Source organism: Ochotona princeps, chromosome 14 (assembly GCF_030435755.1).
Source record: "Ochotona princeps isolate mOchPri1 chromosome 14, mOchPri1.hap1, whole genome shotgun sequence".
NCBI lineage: Eukaryota > Metazoa > Chordata > Mammalia > Lagomorpha > Ochotonidae > Ochotona > Ochotona princeps.
Genome location: NC_080845.1, coordinates 7,539,263 through 7,561,596, shown reverse-complemented (window position 1 = coordinate 7,561,596; position 22,334 = coordinate 7,539,263). Strand labels below are relative to the sequence as shown.

Genomic DNA, 22,334 nt, shown 5'->3' with positions numbered 1-22,334 from the left:
AAGAGTGATGTACTGTACTGCGAGTCAGCTGTGACAAGCCACACTTTATAGAGCTATCTGTTTGTCTCCATCACTGCATAGCACAATGTGTCCCTGGACTCCAATGTGCAGCTCCATTTACCGCTACATGACAAATGGGCAGCACTTGTAAAAGGCACAAAGAGGTCTGCATCGGCCACGTAATGGTCACCACAGCTGTACCCGAGTGCTTGAGGGGACAAAACAGACCCCCAAGTTCATTAAACTGACCAGTAATGGATCTTTCAAAAAGTGCCTTAGGAATCGTACAGAAAAGGCTAAAATAAATAACTCAGCATGGAAGGCTAATCTGAAACGGTGTTTGATAAATTATTTATAACACAGGCGATTGTCTGCATTTAATATTGGAGCTACTAGTAGCATCTTTAAAAGATGATTTATGTGTTGTAATGCTATTAAACTTTCTATGGGCCCACTGCTGGCTATAAAGTCTGCTGAGATTTAGAGAATGAGTTTTAAACTGTCACTGCAACATCACAGGAGATGGAGGCTGCATTAAATCTTTACTTTAAACCTGTTATCTAGAGAGTTGCATTTTGTAGACACTCACAAACTGATAGATTACCTCGGCATCCGCTGCGGTGCAGGTCCAAAACAGTACTGCAAAGAAACTTCTCCACATTATTCTCATCTAGGGCTACGATCGAGTTTCTCATCTCACTAAGGTGATTTTGAGATTGGGCATGTCACCAGGGTAAAATGCAGGTGTGTCACCCCACAGGCACCCTGGACAGCTCAGCACCAAATTAATCCTCCTTAAATAAACCTCTCCATCTGACTGAGTATGCATGTGGAACAATTCTTTGCTTGCAGTGAAGTGGGCAAAACATTGAATGTGACTGCAAACCTTGCAGTTCTCCTGCATGCAGCTTTCAAACATGAAAATGGTCAGTCCTTCCAATCAATCAGCTTGTAACAAGATTTTTCTGAAGAATTTAAAAAGTAAAATTCCATTATTAGCCAGCAATATATTGTTTCATGTAGCTGAGCAGCTGATGTAAGGAGAGCAGAAACCCCCATGAAGCACAGGGCTGGCCGGCACCCTCTTTCCCAGGGCCTTCTGTTCCCACCTCGGTAATGACTCCAAGCACAGGAATGGACAGCACTGGAGCCGATCTTACAGCCTGCAGCAACTCTCCCACCTGCTAGTATCTAGTTCACGGCCATGTGGGCAGAAGTGTGGATCACAGGGGTCACAGGATACAAAATTTCGGCAGGGCCAAAGGGATACATCTGCTAACAATGTGGTGACCACAGATAATAACAATGTGTCTTACAGCACAGCCCTGAAGAGAGAGTTTAAGTGTCAGTCACAAGAAGTGTGAGGTAATGCCCATCTTACCTAACTCAATTTAGATAATGCTTGTGTACTGCAAACACACACAACTTCTATAAATCAGTCAATTCAAGTACTGAAGAACTCTGAACAAGAATGGAAGTAGTTAGCCCAAATACATCTTGGAAAAACATGCTCCTCTGCCAGTGATCTCAGACAGCAGAAGATCCTGCAGCAGCGCAGCTACCAGGGTGGGGTCCAGGAGAGTTTGAACTCCAGCAAGAATGGACCAAGATTCTGCACCTCAGAGGGTACCACACGCTCCTCCTCCTCCTATCCCAAGCAACTAGCACAGTGCTTGGCACTTCCGTCAACAAACATCAAATGAAACATTAATTTCAAATGTGAGCACAATCCTGCCAAACCCCAATTATGACAGCAATATCAAATGAGCAGAAATCCAAATTTGGACCTGTCCCACAGGACCTTTCAAAGACTGTTAACACGGGGAGCAAGAGGTGTGCACGCAGGTTCTGCAATGGCCCATGGACAGGCTGGAGTACCAACCACTCCACTGAAGGCCTGAAGGAGTTATCAATGGCTGATGGTTGAATAAAATTTAAGCAGCTCCAAAAAGCATCTACAAGTGACCATACCCCGCCCCCTGCAACCAAGCAGTGATCTCCTGCATTGGCTAACAGACCTTAGGCGCCCCATGTGCAGCCACATCTCTCATAGCAGAAAAAGCTCATTTTTCATGGTTTTCAGACTGATATATTGAGTTTGAGGTTTGGCATTATCTGTTTGGTAGACATGGCTGGCTTGCCAACACTGGGAACCTGAGCCACGTTGCTGCAAACACAGCAGGGAGGCTGCCTGAGGTCATTTAGGTCTGAACTGCTGCCGTCTCTCCCCTCCACAGGGGAAGTGTGTGTGCATTCACATGCCTGCGCTAGCGTAGCACCAGGACCTCTAGATAATGCAAGTGGGTACAGGACAGCAAGAGGGGTTCTTGGCCAGAAAGGCCTGCCCCAAGGCACAGCCAGGAAAGGTGGTGTCAGGCCACATGGTATCAGAAAAGGCTGGCACAGAGCGAGGCAGGCCCTGGAGGGCTGCGCGGCTCAGGACCACGGGGGTGACTCTCCCTGAGCTGCAGGTCGAGATGAAAACACAGGACGCCCCTGACACCAATTTTACAGACAGGTGTGTCATCAAGTTTTAGAGTCCAAGAGAAAGCAATGCTGCGCCTAAGCCAACACCGCTCAGTGCCTGGGGCACAGTCTACGCTGCCCACTACAGCATTAGCAGAATCACCAGCGAGCAAGCGCTCCTGCTGCAATATGTGACAGGGAACGGAAAGAAAAATCCTGGGGCTTCTAGAGTAAAGAGAACCAAGAGAGCTTCCCACAAGCAGAAACCCATGGTCGCGGCATAAGTACACCCAAATACAGATGTCTAAGGCTGCATTTCCTCAGATGAGGAAAAAAGAAAAAAAATCCCAAAAACCAAGAAAGACTGATTTTAAAGAAAGTGAGAAAACGCTCACAAGCCTCAAACTGCTAACCAAGCTGCCTAATACAGTCCTAAGACCCCAGTCCCATCTCCACCTCTCTGAGTGCATCCAGTGCAAACCCTGAGAGGGTGATCACCTGAAAACAGCACGAAAAAACTAAGTCAAGCTGTTTCGTGGGTCACACAAAGGTAAAAAAGAAGCCCACACTACCTATTTTCTCAGGACAGGGAGAGAAGGGTGATGACAGAAATTTGGTCTTATTGGAAGTGAGACAAACACAGTATGATGCCAGCAGGAGCCCAGTGAGCTGAGCCAGGTGCAAGGCACACGTGGGATCCTGAGGCTGACTGTGTCCTCCTGCACAGCCCCTCTGCAGGCCCCCCAGGTGCGGGAACAGCGGGCGGCCCAAGAAACTGCAGAGCCTTCTCACCGCAGGGACTCTCAGGATGGTCCCAAGTCAAATGATGCAATGCCCTGGCCAGCTCAGCTCAGCTCAGCAAGCAGCACACTTTGTAGGCGCTGTGCTGACGGCAGGCTGGGTTGGGAGGACAGGCACACCACAATGTGTCCTGGCACTCAGAGTGATGACAATGAATGGGGCTGCAGAGGATAAATGAGTGAAAACCTGCCAAACTTACAGGATGATGGTGATGGCAGGCCGGGAGTGCTACAGGAGGAAGGTGTGGTCATCTGGGAAGTACTTCGGTGGGGCTGGATCCCAGCCAACCTCAAAGCCATGAAGCCAGCTCTTCACATTAACAGTGGGTTTTTAACTGGGAAATAATGTGGTTCAATCTGCGCTTTTTGAAACTGCAGCTCAAAATAGTGGGAAAGGAAAGGCCACAGACAGAAAACAACAGAGAAAATGATTAGAACTGAGTAGTCATTGTAGCACAGTGCGTAAAGCTGTCACCTGTCATGTCAACATCCCATGTGAGTGCCAGTGTAGTTCATGTCCCTGCTGCTCCACTTTCAATTCAGCCTTCTGTGAGGGTTTGGGAAAAGCTGTGGAGGATGGCCCAAGTGCTAGGGCCCCTGCTGTCCATCCAGGAGACCCGGGAGAAACTCCTAGCTTCTAACTTGGACCTGGCCTAGGTCCTGCAGTTTAGACTATGTGGTGAAAGAACCAGTGAATGGGAGATCTCTTTCTATATATGTAAAAATTAATAAACTTTTTTTCAACTATTTCTTTAGAAAGTCAGATTTACAGAGGAGAGACAGAAAGATCTTCCATCTGCTGGTTCACTCCAAAAGTGGCTACAACAGCTGGAGCTGAGCTGAAGGCAGGAGCCTGGAGCCTCTTCCAGGTCTCCCACACAGGTGCAAGGTTCCAAGGCTTTGTGCCGTCCTCCACTGCTTTCCCAGGCTACACCCAGGGAGCTGGATGAGAAGCGGGGCCGCTAGGATTAGAACCAGCGCCCAGATAGGATCCTGTCATGTGTAAGGCAAGGACATTAGCAGCTAGGCTACTATGCCAGGCCCAAATTAGCAAATCTTAAGAAAAAGAAGTGAACAGCCTTCCCCAGGAGAGATGGAAGAGGGAGCCACCTGGATGCCCTTCCCCGGGAGAGGGAGCAAGGAGCCGCCTGTATGCCCTGAGCATCCAGCAGCCTTCACACAAAGGCCATCTGTGACTTTCAGGCAGCTCCCTTCTAGCAGATATGCAGAGACTATGATTATCTTAACTGTTTTCTAGACACTGGTAATAAGCTTCTGCAACTGGCACCCATAACAGCGAAACAAAAAAAGGTAAAAGACTTAGAGCCACTCAAAGTCTACTGGAGTAATTCTCGGAGAAAGAAAAGAAAACAAAATCCTGAGCTCAACTTACACATGCCATTTCCTGGGTGCCAAGGGGCTCTCAGCAGCTTGTGTCTGGCCCCGGGAGGGTACCAGAGCGCAAGTGATTGACTGGGGGGCAAGTGCTCAAAGGTAGTGGGAAGGTCCAGGGGAGAGTGTGGATGTGAGGGACTGCCCCCGGCAAGGCAGGGCCCAGAGGGCAGCAGACCGGCAGAAACAGGGCCTGGTGGGCTTCACTCCCTCCTGCAGGCCCCTGACTCCCGCCCCCAAGGCCTGTGCGCCACATGCTGAGAAATCCTGAGTACTGAGGGTTGTCCGCATGTGTAAACTCCACCCGGATTTCCTCTCCAGTTCGCTAGAAATTGCGTTCAAATAGCAGGCTGGAGGAAGACTTCGATTTACCACAGGCAGGCTCCGGGCAAAGCACATTTTCCCACTTGCTTTTAAAAACAACCCTTTAAGATGGTATTTCCCTTACCCCCATTGTACAAATCCCAGAACAGCGGAGGAGGAGAGAGGGCTTGTCTGGCTCCACACTCACGGTTTCATTGAACTTCCAAAGTGAACTCTTAGGCCTCAAAAAAAATACTGACAATGTTTGTCCAGTCCTTAATTTGTTGTAACTAGTAAACCACCCACATTTGCTCTTTTGAAGCACTTTGCCCTACTTACTTCACAAGTACACGCATACTGCTTAAATCATGCCTTCCCAACACCCAGGGGCTGCTCCGCCTCACTACATTTGACAGCCCTCTAGCCACCGCACGCTATCCACTGGCCAAAGACTGCAGCACTGCAGCTCCATGCTCACATCACCTACAAAGCACACTGAAAACTTCTCAACACACAGAGCAAGCCAAACTTATGGTATGTCAATTTAAAAAAAAGTAGCATTTAACTTAATTTCATTATCAGGATGTTTGCTAATCATAAATCTTAACTCCAACCAGAGTCAAAGTGCAAGTCTGGGGCAGGAAGCAGCTCAGAGAGGCAATCCCAAGCTGTGCAGGCTGACCAGCAGTTTACCACCAGTGTCCTAACATGCCCCTGAAGGGCTGACCGAGACCCAACTGGAACAGGGGTTACACACGTAGCAAAAAAAACCATGTCACATGAAGCCTGCCTTCTACGCCCTAAGCCCAATCAGCTGAGTTGAAAGACATCATTTCTGGGCTCAGCATGGTAGTCTAGTAGCTAAAGTCCTTGCCTTGCATGCGCCAGGATCCCATATGGGCACGCCATCGTATCCTGGCTGCCCTGCTTCCCATCCAGCTCCCTGTTTGTGGTCTGGGAAAGCAGTCGAGGACAGCCCAAAGCCTTGGGACCCTGCACCAGCGTGGGAGACCCACAGGAAGTTCCTGGCTGCTGGTTTCGGATCGGCTCAGCACCAGCCACAGCATCCACTTAGGAAGTGAATCAGCAAATGGAAGATCTTTCTTTCTGTATCTCGTCTTCTCTGTAAATCTGACTTTCCAATAAAAATCTAGACACCATTTCTGCTAAGGGACCAAAATGTCAGACCTGGGTCCCTGAATCTTTCACACTGTTTTCACTGCAGTTGCAGTGTTAGGCCAATGACGAGCACACAAATATTCCAACATCACGACAGGGTGACAACTACCAGGATGTGACTGTAGTCTACGGGTACAATGCTCATTGCAAATATTTCCAACAATCTGTACCACCAGGTGGAATTTTAAAGTAGCTCTTTAGCACAATTCATACCAGTGTGTGTGTGCACATTTTCCAGGTTAGGGGAGTGTGGTATAAATTAGCTACAGAAAGTCACAAATAACAGTATCTGTGAAGGTTAAAACCTTAACTACCTTCCTGAGGTATGCTGCTGGGGTCTCATTACGGCAGGTAATCTCGCATTCTGCCTTGCACAACACACTAAGTACCAGCACCTCCCAATTACACTGCAGCGTGAATCTCAAAGGACTTCTGAAAAGTCTACCTGGTGCCCGCACCCACTGCTGAACGCGAGCGCCTCTAATGGAACGTGGCAGCTTTTGGAATGAGATATTCACACGCAGGGACAGCGACGCCAGGCTCCAGCCGGCCCTCCCGCTGAAGAGTCCGGGCTAATTAAAAGGTCACAGTGACTGCAGAAATGACCACCCAGGCAACATGAGATGCTGTCTGCAGTTTTGTTTTCCCGTTTCCAAATATGCTCAGCTGTCCAAACTTCCACGATTATACAGCTACAAGTCATACCTGGAGCCTGTGTGCCTTTCTGTGCGACACTCATCTGCCTCAAACCCCAAGACAGGAAAAAGGAAAAAAAGAAAAAGAAAGGAAACACCCAGTGAGGAGTCCAGGGTGTTTGGTGGCCATCTTTAAGACCACAGACACAGTCCATCAACAGTCCCTCTTCTGCGCCAACTCATTGTCCCCCTCACTGGGACCAGACTCACCAAGCCCCATTTACAGTAGGCTAAGGGGTCATTACCAGGCAGAGACCTTGTTCAACTAAACTTGGGGGGGGGGGGGGTGGAACAAAAGTCCACTTCACATCTCTCAAGGACCACCTCTCGTCAACAGCTTTTGAGGGCATAAGGTGACACCAAGAGCAACCTTTACACTCTTCTGGGGATGGAGGTGTCCAACCGCTCCTTCCACTGCCCCCGGCCACTGCTCGGGGCCTTAGGAGGTTTTTAAGAAAGAATACCTTTTTCAACAAGCTGTCATAATGGAAGGTATCCAGGGTATGGTTGTTCTTAACATAAACATCTGACTAGCTTTGGAACTGTTTACTTGGGCTAGCAAAGCCTACATTCGATGTGGGTTATCATGTAAAATACATACTTACATACATTAAAATACTGCCATTAATAGTAGTAATGGCTTTGGAATAGCTCATCTAAGTCAATTATTCCATCCCTCTTTTATTTCGGAATTGCCAGCGACTTCAAACACTGCCCGTTCTGTTCATTCACATCTTCCCGTATACAAATTTGCTGACACCCCCCATCACATTGATTCAGATGGATGAAAACTGTGAAGCACTTTCCCCCCTTTTTGGCTAGAAACAAAACTTTCCTGCCTCTGCAAACACAGGAACATTCTAAAAAAAGTACCATATGCTTCAGCTCAGCCGGCAAAGCTGCACAGCAGCATTTTCAACAGTTCCACCCACAGAAGCTGATGATGAAGTCAGGGAAAGTGAGTCCAAGCCCTCAAGTCCCCTGCTCTCCTGGGCAGTGGTCCTGTTTAACATTTAAATGCCTTATGCTAACAAGGTTACTATTTTGTTAATTTTATGTTAATCTCCACATATAATGTAAAGCTACACTGCTACTGTATTTACATATTTAGCCCCAAATGTTATTTAAAACTTAATTTTCCAGGCATTAAAAAAAAGGAAAAGAAAGGAAAACAAACTTTTGTAAAATTCTTCATTGCTCATCAGCGTACGTTAGTGGACATGTGATGCTAGGCGGCTTTGCACACTCACAGACCCACCACTCCCCCTTTCTGAGATTGTTCACCACACAAGTACAATAAACCATGTTAATATTTCATACTACTGTGAAATATGCTGGAGTATCAATTCAACATCTGCTGTCTTTAGGGCCCGGGAGTCCCGCAGAGACACTTTCAATTTGTAATTGAGTTCTATGCTGAATTAATCAGCAGTTTATCTTTTTTACTAAAATAACATCTTCACCACTAACCCAGATTTACATTAACAATTTATGCCAAATTACCTGCCAAGGCAAAACTTATATGATTCTAAGCTACCATCCAGGAACGCTCAATTCTATATTTTCCTGCTTTATTTCTCTAGCCTGTGTACAAGAAACGTGTAAATCCATTGTTCCAGGGCTTGCAAGCCTCAAGCCACAGTGACCTCCCGCCTTTGAAACACAGCCTCCTTCCAACAGCAAAATTCATTAGGGTTTTCCCAGGAAAAAGACACGTCACCATAGGTGGTTATGATTCAAAATTCTTATGAAATAGATTTCCAAAATGGAATTGAATCAACGGATAACAGAGTTTAGATCTTTTCCCAAGAAGCTATGATATTCCAAATCTTAGCTTCAGGAACAGAAAAAGCCTAGACAAAGGCAGCATTTTCAGTGCTTTAAATTATCTAAGAGCCAAGTTAGTGCAGTCAATTCAGTCTGATAAGAAAGAGGCAAAAGAACCCATTTTGTTTGAATTCATGTGGCAGAGTATTTTACTAGAAGTAATACCTTCTTTTAATTTTTATTTTTTATTTATTATTTTTTTTAAAGATTTATTCATTTTATTACAGCCAGATATACACAGAGGAGAGACAGAGAGGAAGATCTTCCGTCCGATGATTCACTCCCCAAGTGAGCCGCAACGGGCCGATGCGCGCCGATCCGATGCCGGGAACCTGGAACCTCTTCCGGGTCTCCCACGCGGGTGCAGTGTCCCAATGCATTGGGCCGTCCTCAACTGCTTTCCCAGGCCACAAGCAGGGAGCTGGATGGGAAGTGGAGCTGCCGGGATTAGAACCGGCGCCCATATGGGATCCCGGGGCTTTCAAGGCGAGGACTCTAGCCGCTAGGCCACGCCGCCGGGCCCACCTTCTTTTAATTTTTAACAAGTCACCAAACATTGATTCTACGCAGTACTACCCTGGAATCTAGTTCTTGACTCTGATTAAACTGCCCATGGTCACAAAGAAGTACCATTCTGCCTCCTGGATTTCTGGGGGGAGGGGAGTGCAGAGGGGGTGGGTACAGCAAGCAATATACTTGGCAAAATATTGCTACTAGGTATTTCCCCTACATTTCAGAGCTACAGGAAAAATGTAAAGCACAAACAGTTCAAATGAAACATCTGTTCCAAAGAAATGCACCATCATTAATTACCTATCTACCAGAGTCAGATGACCCCTCCTTTTCAGTTTATGCTGCCAACAGCTGGGTAAGGAATTTCTACAACCACACAGAATGGCTGCTTTCAGTGCCACCCTGGAATACAGGGAGTGAGGCCCTGCAGGCAGTTTGTTACAAAGTAAGCATCAGTGACTTCTTACATACTGGTGATAGGAGAACACGGAAGTGAGTGTTGACACATATTTTTGATAGAAAATGAGCAAAATCAGTAACCATGCCAATACACCATTTGTAGCTTTCCCTTTGTTACCTGATAAGAAAATTGGAAACAGAGGCCGTCAATGAAAAAAATCAGCAACAGGCCCATGATTCTCGAATTCCAGAGGTCATGTCCCAAAGGAACTCCATCTCAGGCTCAGGGAGATCTTGGCAAACTATGCCCTTCCTTCCCCATCTCCTTCCATTGAACAGCTCTGTATTTCCTGAGACTAAATGAGAGTAAGGTGGCCCGTTACAATGTTCTTCACCTCTCCCCTGAATCCTCCCAGTGGGAAGGGTGGTGGTGAGAAGCAGCCACTGCTACCGAGCTCTAGTGACACGACCAGGGGAACAGACACTGGAGAGGCCACGCCCTAGGCAAGCAGGACTAAGCTGTGCTGACTCTGCAACTCTGGCTCTCGAAGCAGCAGGTGAAACTGCTCCATAAGATCTCACCAAAGGCAATGAGCAAACAGCTGCATGGAGGCAACCTCAACTTAGTCCCCTCTGTCTCTCCCAACAAGGACATCAGCAAGTCCCAATCCCAAAGAATACACACACATTAAAAAATTGATGCTGGTGGGAGGCTGTAACCATCAACGGTATATCCATTATCTAATGTACAAGCTTACTCTACGGGGCAGTTCTCCCAATCACCCACTAAACCATAAATGTTGACACTTCCGTATCTGCTCATCTCTAACACTAACTGGTTAACACTCTGAAATAATTCTAGTAGAGGGCCCTAAGGGATTATACCTGAGGGTTGACAACTCTAAAACTGAATGTTCTCCACTAAATAAAGCCAGAGAGAAAGTTATTGAGAGAAAATTAATACATATTTTGACCCAACAATCCAGCCACAATTTACTATGTCCAATGCTTCAGGTAAGAGCTGAACAGGCAGGATAGCTAATAGTCAGGAATTAAAAACCAAAACAAATGACACAAACCAGTTCAGATACAGCCTCTGAGACTAGGACTTTTTACTATGCAGTCTGGCAGGTAAAGCCACCACCTGCTGTGCCAGCATTCCACAAGGTACCAATCTGAGTCCTGGATGCTCGCTCTATTTCCAACATAGCTCCCTGCTAATGCACCTGGCAAAGCAGAAAATGACCCAAATCTTTGGGCTCCTATGTCCACATGGGAGATGAAGGCAGAAGTGTCTGGCCCCTGGATCTGGACAGGCCCAACTCCAGCTGCTGTAGCCATTTGAGGAGTAAACCAGATGATGGAAAATTTTTCTGACTCTTAACTGCCTTTCAAATTAAGTAATTAACTTTTTAAAAGGGCATGTACAATAAATCCAACTATTTCCATGTCCAGGAAAGAAGTCCATTGCTCCAGCTGAACATCTCCATAGTACATATTTAATCAATAAGGAATCCATCTAAACCACAATGATATTAAATTTTAAAAGGTAGATGATAAGTATTAGCAAAGATGTGCAGAACCTGGAACCATCATACCATCAGTGGCAAAGGCTAAACACTAAGTTACCACTTAACCCAGCAATCCTGCTCCTAGGTACACAGTCCAGAGAAATTGCCACATGTGGCCAGAGGTGTGTCTGTGAGGTTCCTAACACGATGTTATGAATACAGCCCCAACATGCAAACAACCCAAATAGTCACAACGTGGTATGTCCTTAGAATGGAATGCCATTCAGCCACAGCAAGGGAACAAAGTACTGAGAACGGCAATAACTCAGATGAAGTATTGTGAAAATAGAACAACGGGGGGCATAAGGCAGTCCCCAGAGGCTGCAGAGTGCATAACATTCACACGAAACACCCAGAACAGTAAAGACAGGAAGTGACGAGCTGTTGTAAAGAGCCAGAGAAAAAGAGGAAATGACTGCTAAGGGATGGGGTTCCTGTGGAAGGTGATGAAAATATCTTAGAATTGGGCTGACAGTTATACAACCCTGTGAGTACACTGAAATCCACAAAATCGTACCCTTCAATGAATCATATAACAGCTATTAAATACATAAATATAACAATAAGACATCCAACTTCTTTAGAACAGAGGAACTTCTAGTCAAAACATCAAGAAAAATGTCACATTCAATCAACAATCTCATATTCCAACTGTGAATTTCTAAAAACCAGAGATCACAATAAGCAAAAATACCAGCATAACTCTTTGAAAGCATTTAATAAGAGAATCTGGTTTATCACTACATATTTTCCCCCAGATTCATAAGATACCTAAATGGATATAACAACCAGACAAATATAACCTCAGAATCTAAAATCTGGAAAAGTAAGTTGAGCTCAGCTCATTAAGGTGACATCATTAAAGTGCCACAAGGAAAACAGTGTTAAACACCATCAATAGACACACGGGAATCACTGTTAAGAGTTGTCCAGGGCCAGATCCTATTTTTTAAAATTCTGCATTTACTTAAGACTCTCTGTTTGATGCCAACAGGGTTCAAGTTGCCCAGAAAGGTGCAGGGGCTGAACACTGATAGTCCTTCCTTGATCTCCATTGTCTGCGGCGTGGCTTCCGCCAGCAAACCTCCCAGCGAGTGGTCACCTTCCTCCAGAGTCATTAAGCCCTGGCATGTCAGCTGGTGGGATTAGCCCGCAGCTTCCACACCTGAGCCCCCGTGGCAGGGACGCAGGCATTTGGATCAAGATCACTAATGAATACGGAATTCATATGCCGCTTGTCAGCGCTCCTGAGCTTCTAGCCCACAGATGCAACCGAAATAAGACGGAAGGCCAGAACAATTGTTGACAAAGATTAAAAAGTTTTGGCAGTTGGGGAGAAAAAGAGCACCTCATTATTCAAATACGACAGTCTTACTGATTTTTTTTTTTTGGGCTCAAGTTATTCATGATTTGCATCAGATGGACAAATGCCATTCACCAATATTTAAAGACTTCCTGGTTTCATTATTAAATCTGAAGAAGCCTACGCTCCCTATACCTCAGCTAAGTACAGAGAAACAGCTCTCTTCTAACGATATTTCAAAAATCTAGGGGAAACAATTTGGGGGAAACAAAATCACAGTATAGAAAGCAGCAGCAGGACCCGGCACAGCTCACCCCTTCTCACAGGATCTGTCTGCCAGCCTCACACCCCATGCTCACAGGTGCCTTCCAATCACCGAGCTCACCAGAGAGGTCTACCCACCTCCTCCGACACGCGTGTTCAGCTTTCTACGTTGTCACAAGCCCTCATCTGAGAACGGGGACAGCCGGAGCAATCCACACCTCCACTCACCTGGATAAAGCTGTCAGAGAGCCCTGGCCCACAGAAGAGGCACAATAGTGGGTGACGGAGTTCACCTCAAATCAGCCCAAGCCGGGTTCAGATCCAGATCCGGACTCCTTCACGGACCAGCTGTGCTGACCTCAGGCAAGGTAACTATCTCCTGATACTTCCAGTTTTCTTCTCAACACAGGACTGAACTCACAGGAATGTTGTAAAGCTAATGAGATACAGCCCAAAAAGCTGAGAGCAGAGGATGGCATGACCTAAGTCCCAACCATTGCTGACCACCGTGTTTCCACATCGTCTCTGGAGTAAAAGGGCGAGCACTCCGTGTTCAGCGTGAAGCAGCTGGTCTTCATGACCATGACAGAGGCCCATCTCTGAGAGAGGAAAGAAAGACCCTGTCTGTCTGTTCCATGCTATGAGTTGTCAAGCCTGATGGCAGAGCAAATAGCTGCATTAGTCATCACTATGTAATGTTGCCGTTGAATAACTGAAAAAAAATCTTTAAGAAAATAAAATCAGCTTCCATATTTTACAGTTGATTTTGTTTGAACCACCACGGAAGGTACCTCCCAGCACTTTGTTGAGGGTAGGTCAGAGGAGCCCCCTGGGGCCCAGCATTCTGTGGTGAGGACAGTAGAAATAGACTGGCAGTGCCCAAGCTCCTGAGGCCCATGCCCCCTCCAGCTGACCACTCTGAACTCAGGTGGTGTGCTCTGCTTTGGTGCTATGCAATCTGTAAGCTGAACAAATTTTTTTTAAGCAAAATAATGAAGTTCTCTCACACTACTGTCCATCTGCAAGCACAAATGAGGCTGCAACATCAGCCTCAGAATTTCTATGACTTGACTTAAAAACGCAGTTACTCTAAGCTTTGCTTTCAGAACACCACATCGGTATCAACTCCTTCATCAGTTAAAGTGGGTCTATAGCTTCCTGCAATGACAGATTAATTCTGTTTCCTCGGCAGCTAGGTGTTTGGCATCAGGTCTGTGAGGGAGGCACAAGCCTTTAGGGCGACGGCTGCTCACATCTTGAGCAATCTATAAGGGCTTCTCCAGAGGCCAGTACTCGCCGGGGTATGAAATATGACTTCATAAATCAGATGGCTCAAGTGGCACTTGTATATGTCACCATCTATCTTTGTGGCTTCACTCTGAAGGGTGCAGTGTAAGAGCTCACCCCTCGGTGTTGCAACCAGAGCAAGGACCATCACAGCTGGCACTAAGCACGTGAAGACACACGAAGACTGGAGGAAAGGACCCTGGTGGTGCTAGCCTGCCTCAGGCAGCGGCAGGAGCTTCAGTAACTCAGCTTCAAAAGGCAGAGAGCCAGAGCTCTAGAAACCTGCAAAAATTGGCTAAGCCTGCAGTCTTCATTTCTTTAAGTTGAGCATCTTCAAAGTCTAGAATTCTAACTGTAGGGCACAGCAGCTGCCACTGCAGATCTGATCCTCTCAGTTTTTGGCAGCTCTCAACTTAAGATTCTAGCAAAAGAATTTTTCAAGTTGCTATTATTGCTTGTCACAGATTTATAAATATTGTGCACTATCTGCCGTGGCATGGCTCTCATGGGACGCCAGAGCATGCCAAATGCATAAAGAATGAAAAACAGTTTCTATTCTTCAAATAAATGCTAATTTTTTAACTGTGCTCACACAACGTGTTTGGTGACCAACTTCAATAGTACAGAGTATCTATCAGAGAAGGGGGGAAAGCTCATTGTCTTTTCCAGCAGCATTCAGCTGCTACTTTCATTAAGCTTGTTTAATTAGATTCCAGATGCTAATTTGCAAGTCGATACCAGAGGGTGCAGGACAGTTTGCCTTTGAATCTTCTCTCTGTGATGTGCGGTCCTGCCGCACACCAGTACCCTTCAGCGGCCCGCGCGTGATATTCTGACAATTAGTGCAAAGAGGGGACAGTATTGATCTTGACAGACTAAATATTAATCTTCTACCAATTTTAATGAATTGTAATCTTCAAGAGTTTAAGTTTCTTGCTGGGCCAAACAATACATCCTTTCTTATGAAGAAACAGAATGGAAAAACTAATCCAAATTACCTAATTTCCTCCCTAACCTAAAATAAAACCTGCACTTTCTTTCAATTCTTAGAGCCATTTCCCCACCAAATTAGCACACTACTTTCGGATTCTATGTTCAAATCCTTTATGCTTAGCTGCAAAATAAACAGCAAAGGCCCCAGCATGGTTATCATTAGTTTCCCCATTCAGCAAACCTGTGGGGAACAAACTCCACAACAGAGGAGCAAGGGAAACGGCTCCATGAGCCCCCTCACCACACCAAAAAAGAAAAGATCACACAACTGACCCTTTTGTCATTAGGTAACCATTTCAAAGTCCAATGTACTGCTAATATACTGGCACAATGTCTCAACAAACACCTTTGCTGAGAAAACATAAGCCAGGATTTCCTGTCATTAAGTAATAGAATTTTCTTTGCCTTCACTTCTACCACAGATAAATACTACAAACCCTGGAGGTGAAGTTATCAAACTCTTTCAAAGAAGGGTTACTCTGACAGCTACTGTGTGAAGCTGCTTCTGACCCCTTTTTATGCAACCACTCAACGAGTCCCAGATTAATGCCTGCTCTGTAATGGTAACTGTGCTAGGTGTTTGGAAAGGGAAACGAGGAAGCCACAGTTCCTGTGCTAGAACTCCCAAGCGAAGCCCAAGGGGGAAAAACAAGATGAAAATCACAAGCTCACTCAAGGCAGTGTTTGGGCTATAACTGGTAGGAATTTTTCAAAGCTCTTCTTCCATCTCAAACTCACAGGTGTGGTGGCAGTGTCTCCGAAATTCTGCACCAGATGTCACACTTCAGGCAAATACCAGTTCAGATAACCTGAACTGGCAAAATCCCAACTGCCTTTCACAGGTCTGCTTTTTGGACAAGTAATTTCCCAGGGCGCATTATGCCCTGTGCTCCACCTCCCTTGCCTGTACACTTATCAGGGCATCGGCCTTGTTGGCTCTGTTTCAACTCACACTGTTGGAGAAGTGTACAAGTCATCTTCCTTCCCGATCTCATGACAAAATCCAGCTCTCTCCAGAGGGGAGAAAACAAAGCACCCCTCTATTGTCCAGATGGCCTATGATGGCTAGATTTGCTTTAGTTCAGGGTACACTGTGTCTGAGACAGATCCTGAGCAGCAGGCACTAAAGAACAGAAATGACTGTACGCCCCTGACTCTCATTGGCAAAGTGGGGGAGATACCCCGCCTGGAAACAGCTATCAGACCATAGAAGAGCAACGTCCAGTGGAGCCCTGGGGAAGTCACTGAAGACACTGGAACTCAGCAAACACACAGGAAGGATGGCTGTAGACCTTGGCTCCCCAGTTAGCATCCAGGCACACACGTGAATGCTTTGTCTTCACAGGATGCACACATTTTTAAAAGTGTCTTAGAGAAAAATCTAACCAGCAGACCACATGAAGGATTTCACAGCTATCATGAAAGGCAGAAAGACAGAGACACAAGGGAGAGGGGCGCTCCAGAGACCATCCATGAATGCCTGCAACAGCTGGGGCTGGACAGAAAGCAGAGCCAGGAGCTCAACCAAACTACAGTTACTGGAGCCATCACCTCTGCGTCCTAGTGTCTGCACTAGCAGCAAGTTGTCGTCGGAGGAAGTGAGCGGGAAGGAGGCCCAGGCACACCACTGCAGGACACTGGTGTCCTCACCGCTAAGCTACACATCCATCTCCAACACCGTAGCTTCTGTTGTAAAGGTTACCCAAATCCTATAGTTTGTGTTCCTGCAGATGTCCAACAAAGGGAAAAATCTAGCCCAATGACCAAAATCACTTATTTTTGCTTTCTTAATGTACAAAAAGCACAGTAGCTTATGTGAGAAAAGTCAGTGCTGGCAGATCAGCACTCATATCCTGAGTTCCAGCTTTCACAGCCCTAGGCCCACAGCTAAGGGACAGAGAGCATCTCAGAATTTCAACACCACTTACTTGGTGCTCCAAAGACAATGAGACTGAAGGAAAAACAAAGCATTTTTCACATGCATCTTCTTCAATTATACTCACATATAAAACATTACCAAAAAGCAGTCCCAGAGACATCCTCTGGTACCACAACAAAGGAACACTGCAACGCGTTAGCAGAAATCCACCTTTGAGGAAACAGGGTAAACCCAAACTCCTCACCAACTGTCCACTCACTGGTGAAAAGAAGCCTGAAAACTCCATCCACAAAACGAGCAAGAGATGAAGGCTACCAGGCCTCAGCTGCCTGCAGACCTAGGCTCAGCAGTGAGGATGCCATACAGTGGAGGAGTGACTTGGGGCTGTGAGGATCCAAGCATGCGGAACACCCCTTTGACGAGGTAAGGGAACGTCTGGGACCTATGCTAGGAGATGCTGGGAGCAGGAGGGCTGTTGCTTGTGGCGACAGCTTTCATGAAAGCCAACTCAGAGGGAATGTCATTCAGGAAGCCTCTTCCACCACCTAACAAGACAAACTCTCTTCCATGAGAAATAACCAAAATCCACTACACCCTGGGAGGACTCTAGCACACACAAATCTTGGGCCCATCTTGTGCAGATTTTAAATGCTGGCCCTATTTTCAGGTCAGGTCTGCACGACACAGAAAAGACATAAACAGTTTTTCCCAGTAAGAGAACAGAACAAAATGTCATTGTGAGATTCTGTAACACAGAAAGCATGGCATGCCACAAGCACTGCATACAGCAGCAGTAGTAGCACCCATGCCTGGAAGGACAGCAGGCCAGAGCCCAGAGGATGCAGCTGACCAGCTGGCTCCTCAGGCTCCAGGAAGTGAGCCAACACAGAAGCATCCAATAGGTCTGTCCTGGCTTCAGGGCAGCCAGTAATCAAGGTGCCAAAGTTGGACACACAATTGCAGGGATTTACATACCTCCATATCTGGCCTAAACTTATCTTCAAATACAGCCATTGCTGCCAAGGAGCCAGAACCTGTAAGACAAAAGGTGAACCCTTAGTGTAGTTTACCAACTCCCCGCTTCTCCATCTCCAGTTTGCCTTTGGGCAGCAAAAGCTGGGGGGTGGGTGAGTGGGCAATGTCACATTCAATTTCAGAGTGTCCTATAGGACTGCATAAACCAAGTAAAATTGGTGTTTCAAGAGCCTGAAGCCACACCTACCACCACCTTGGGTAAGACTGCAACTGGCCCTACATCAACTCCTGACTGGTGCAGTTGTAAATTATTCACAGTAAAACACTGAAGCATGAAAATGAGATTGTGGAGAGCTACTGTTGTTCTAGAAAGTGAAGGCCACATTCTTTCATACAGGCGTTGTGAGCACTCGCTCAACACTGGGCCTGGGTGGGCTGCTGTGGGATAGCACTAAATACCAAGCCAGTCAGAAAGAATACATTGTTTTAATGAGGAGGCCTAGTGGAGTCACCTTGACACTCAGGAAGAAACTCCCGCACTAGCGATGGTAATAGGACCGCGAGCTGCCGCAGCCACCAGGTTATTCCAGATACAACTGTAAACCACTTTATTATGTGGCATTTATTTGGCGCTATTATTTTTAGTCTGTACTTTGAAGAGTAACAGCTGAGTAGACAAAATGACAGACAAAGCAACAAAAATTTATTATCACAATGGCAAATGGCTGAAAGGTTACGGTGCATAGATATTAACCGACAGCAAATTTATCCCTACAAAAGTAAGATTACAAAGGCATTACAAGTAAGTATGGGCTCCCTTTGAATGCCAGCAGAACGCAGCTCAGCACTCTTTGAAAATGTGAACTTGCTTTGTGTGAAAACCAGGGAATGTTTAGAAAATCATCATCTTGTCTTTACAGGGCTCTGGTAATATTTCAGATTACGCTACTTTCAGAGAGAGGATAGAGTTGGCCACAATTTTTTACTCCAATTAGAAGATTTTTCTGGCATTTATTACTTTTTAACTTGTTTTGCATAACGCTATCTATTTAGCTGGGTCACAGAGAAAACCATATTTTCTATTTAAAATGATTTGTACACACCGCTTGACCACCTCAATGGTTTAGCAAAGGAAAAAGGCAGCGATTAAACAGTTTCAAATGAGGTGTCCTGCTGATTTTATCAAGTCTGCTGAATGTATAATGAAAAAGGAGAAGCTGACAGCAATACTGCATTGAGAAAATACAGACTACCTTACTCGAACCATTTAGGGAGGTCCAATTATAGATCAAATTTAAAGGGTAGAAACAGCAGATTTACAGACACAAATCAATGAACATGGTAATCCCAATGAATATGACAGATACTGCTGTTTCGGAATATTGCTGTGGCTCAGGCTCATTACCTTCCCAGCATCGGCTGCATCACAGCTAAAGCAGTGGGGAGCACCAAGCGCAGGCCACCATTACAAGCAATGACTATTCATTTAGGCTTTGAGAAGCAAAAGGCAACCACATTTCCCCCCCCTTAGCTTCTTATTTTGTCAATAAAAATAATTTTTTTAAAAAGCTGAAATGTGAATCCAAAGGAATATTAAAAGCTCTTTGGAAAAGAGACAGAATTAAAGAGACATAAAACGTGTGCAGTCAGGTAACACAAGCAGCATGCAGGAGCAAATTCATGCAAACAAATCTCTCAAGTTCGAGGCAATCGCATCCTTGAATATGTGTGAACAGGGTCCAAGGCCCACCCCCACCCCCATTTTCTGAGACACACTTTTCGTCAGAGTCAGGGTGCAGGGGAAAGAGGCACTGGGGAGCCCGAAGACAGAGAAGAGGCAGGTCTGGGACGGACCAGCACCGAGCAGGCTGGCATCACGTGTACAACAAAGGACAGCTGTCACGAAGAGACAAGAACATCGCAAATGGGGGGAGGGGGCCTCCACCTAGAAAATACTCCCGCAGAGCACCTTTTCCTGTCTCTGTGAACAGCCCAAGGGCAAAGGGCAAATCAACATTTTTAAAAGGCTGAGGGAAGGGTGAGGACTAACCCAAAAGCTATCAACTCGGGCAAAGCTGTAATAAACTCATGTTAAAAAATAAAACCAAGATAAGATTCCTCACAACTTAGTGGTCATATTTTTTTTTCTTTTGTGCCATCCTGTCTTTGGTAGCTTCACAGCAAAATATTATTATTGTTACCATTATTTTTCTTAGGCACACCTACTTCCTATTGCTGCTTTTCATTTGGTACTCTGAGAAAGAAAAACACTTCCCTAGTACAATTATTCTTCCTTTATTAAAAAAAAAAAAAAAAAAAACTTGTTTTTCTTGCTAAGGAACACTGCTGCAGACCAAATTTCTACCAGTGGGAATCATAGGCTATTCCTGCAGGCTGAGGACAAGTGTCCGCCTAGCCTGTGGACCTGTTCCTGTCCTCAGAGCAGAAAGTTTGGGAACTGTTACTTTGTTTTATAAATCTCAGGAGCTGAAAGACACAGGGCAAATAAACAACACACACACACACACACACACACACACAAGCCAAGAGCTCCTATTACACTGTATTTCTGCTTTCCCTTAAACCTACACACACGCACACACCCTAACGCACAACACAAGTAATTTTTCTGGAAAGCAGGATCTTCCTAAACTGCCTAATTTGCCCTCCTATGAGATCAAACATAAGCAAGTCCCAAAATAAGATTGAAAAGATTTTTTAAAAGAAAATTTGATATCTAATTTCTAAATCACTTGCAAATTAGTTCCCGCTCCAGCTTTTAAGGAAAGGAGGACTCTGGCGCCCCCTTTCAGAAATGCACAGACATGGCAGGGGCTGGGGCTGCTGCCTGAGTCAGGTTTCCACACGCTGGTCCCGTGACTGAGACATGTCAGATGGCACCAGGCTTGAAACTTCAAGCCAGCATGATAGAGACCACAAGGCATATGGAGTTGGCCAAAGACAGTAAACTCAGAAAGACCATCTTAAAATTAAAATTTTTCAGTGACTATATTAAAAAAACAAATTCTTATTCTATTCAAGTTTAGTAGATACTAATCCGACACCAAAACTATACTCAATAAATCATAGAATACTACCTACTGCTGTGTACACATGCTGTGACCTATAAAACATTAAGTGGCATACCTCATTTTCCACAAACCATTAATAATGCTTTGAGATATCTCATTATTTCAGCACCAAACTACTAACCTATCACTCTTCTTCATATGTAAACACAGGGCAAAAATCTTTTTTTAAAAATTTTATTTTTATTGGCAACACACATTTACACAAAGGAGAGACAGAAAAACGTTCCACCTACTGGTTCACTACCACATGGCCACAACAGCCAGAGCCGAGCTGATCTGAAGCCAAGGGCCAATAGCCACGAGTCTCCTCCAGTCTCCCACGCAGACACAGTGTCCCAAGGTTGTGGGCCATCTTCCACCACTTTCCCAGCCACAAGCAGGGAGCTGGATGGCAAGTGGAACAGCTGGGACAAACCAGCACCTGTATGGGATGCCAGCACTCACATGCGGAGGATTTTCCAGTTAAGCCATCACACCAGTCCGAAGGCAAAAATCTTTGGATTTTCTGCGAGGCTTCCCATTAAGGAACAAATATACAAAAAAAGGCAAGGGAAAGTATGCACAGTACAGCACCCCTGCTTCACAGGATGAGTGTGTTGGGTCAAAGTGACAAAGTCATGATGTCACAAAGGACCTGCTGCCCACACCAACAGGCTGGGTGCTGCGGACAGGGGCCGCGCTGAGGTCTGTTCTCCAAGAACTCACACTTCTCAGGGGAGGATGGGGCAGCCAGAGGAAAGCAAGTAAAGCACTGTGCTAATAAGCACCCACCAAGGGTGCTTAATAAGTCATCTTCACAGTAACACTTCACAGTAACAATTCTAAAAGAATTAACAGTACAAAGGCAGGTGTCTGGCCTAAAGCTGTGGCACAACGGGCTAAGCTTCAGCCTGTGGCCCTGGCATCCCATGTGGACATGAGTTTGAGTGCTGGCTGCTCTAGTTCCATCCAGCTCCCTGCTTGTGGCCTAGGAAAGCAGTTGAGGACAGCCCAAAGCCTTGGGACCTTGCACCCGCATGGGAGACCCGGAAGAGTTCCTGGCTCCTGGCTCCTGGCTTTGGATCCGCTCAGCTCTGGCCATTACAGCCACTTGGAGAGTGAACCGGTAGATGGAAGATTCTGGCACCTCCACCTTGCAAATAAAAATAAAATAAATCCTTTTTTCCCCTTTAAAAAAAGGGGGGGCAGGATTCTTTTCTCGACTGTGATGCTATGTCACTCATCAAACAAGTTCTGAGTGTGCTTCAACACAGCACAGAGTTGACCTTCCAGGACCAGGTCCCTGCTCCTCCCCTCCCAAAGCACACATACTTGTCACCCCATCAACACCACATTGACAAACACTCCCTAAGTACCCACGCCAATTCAAGCCTATCTCAGCTTGGCACATGGTAGT

At 45.8% G+C, this 22,334-nt stretch overlaps 1 protein-coding gene across 1 annotated transcript in view; it reads right to left on the bottom strand.

Moving 5' to 3' along the window:
• Window positions 1-22,334, bottom strand: part of PSMB7 (proteasome 20S subunit beta 7) — a 59,048-nt gene that overhangs the window by 6,571 nt on the left and 30,143 nt on the right. Inside the window, exon 6 of the mRNA XM_004593583.3 lies at window positions 17,847-17,905. Within this exon, the coding sequence (XP_004593640.1) occupies window positions 17,847-17,905 (59 nt within the window). The remainder of the gene's footprint in view (window positions 1-17,846; window positions 17,906-22,334) is intronic.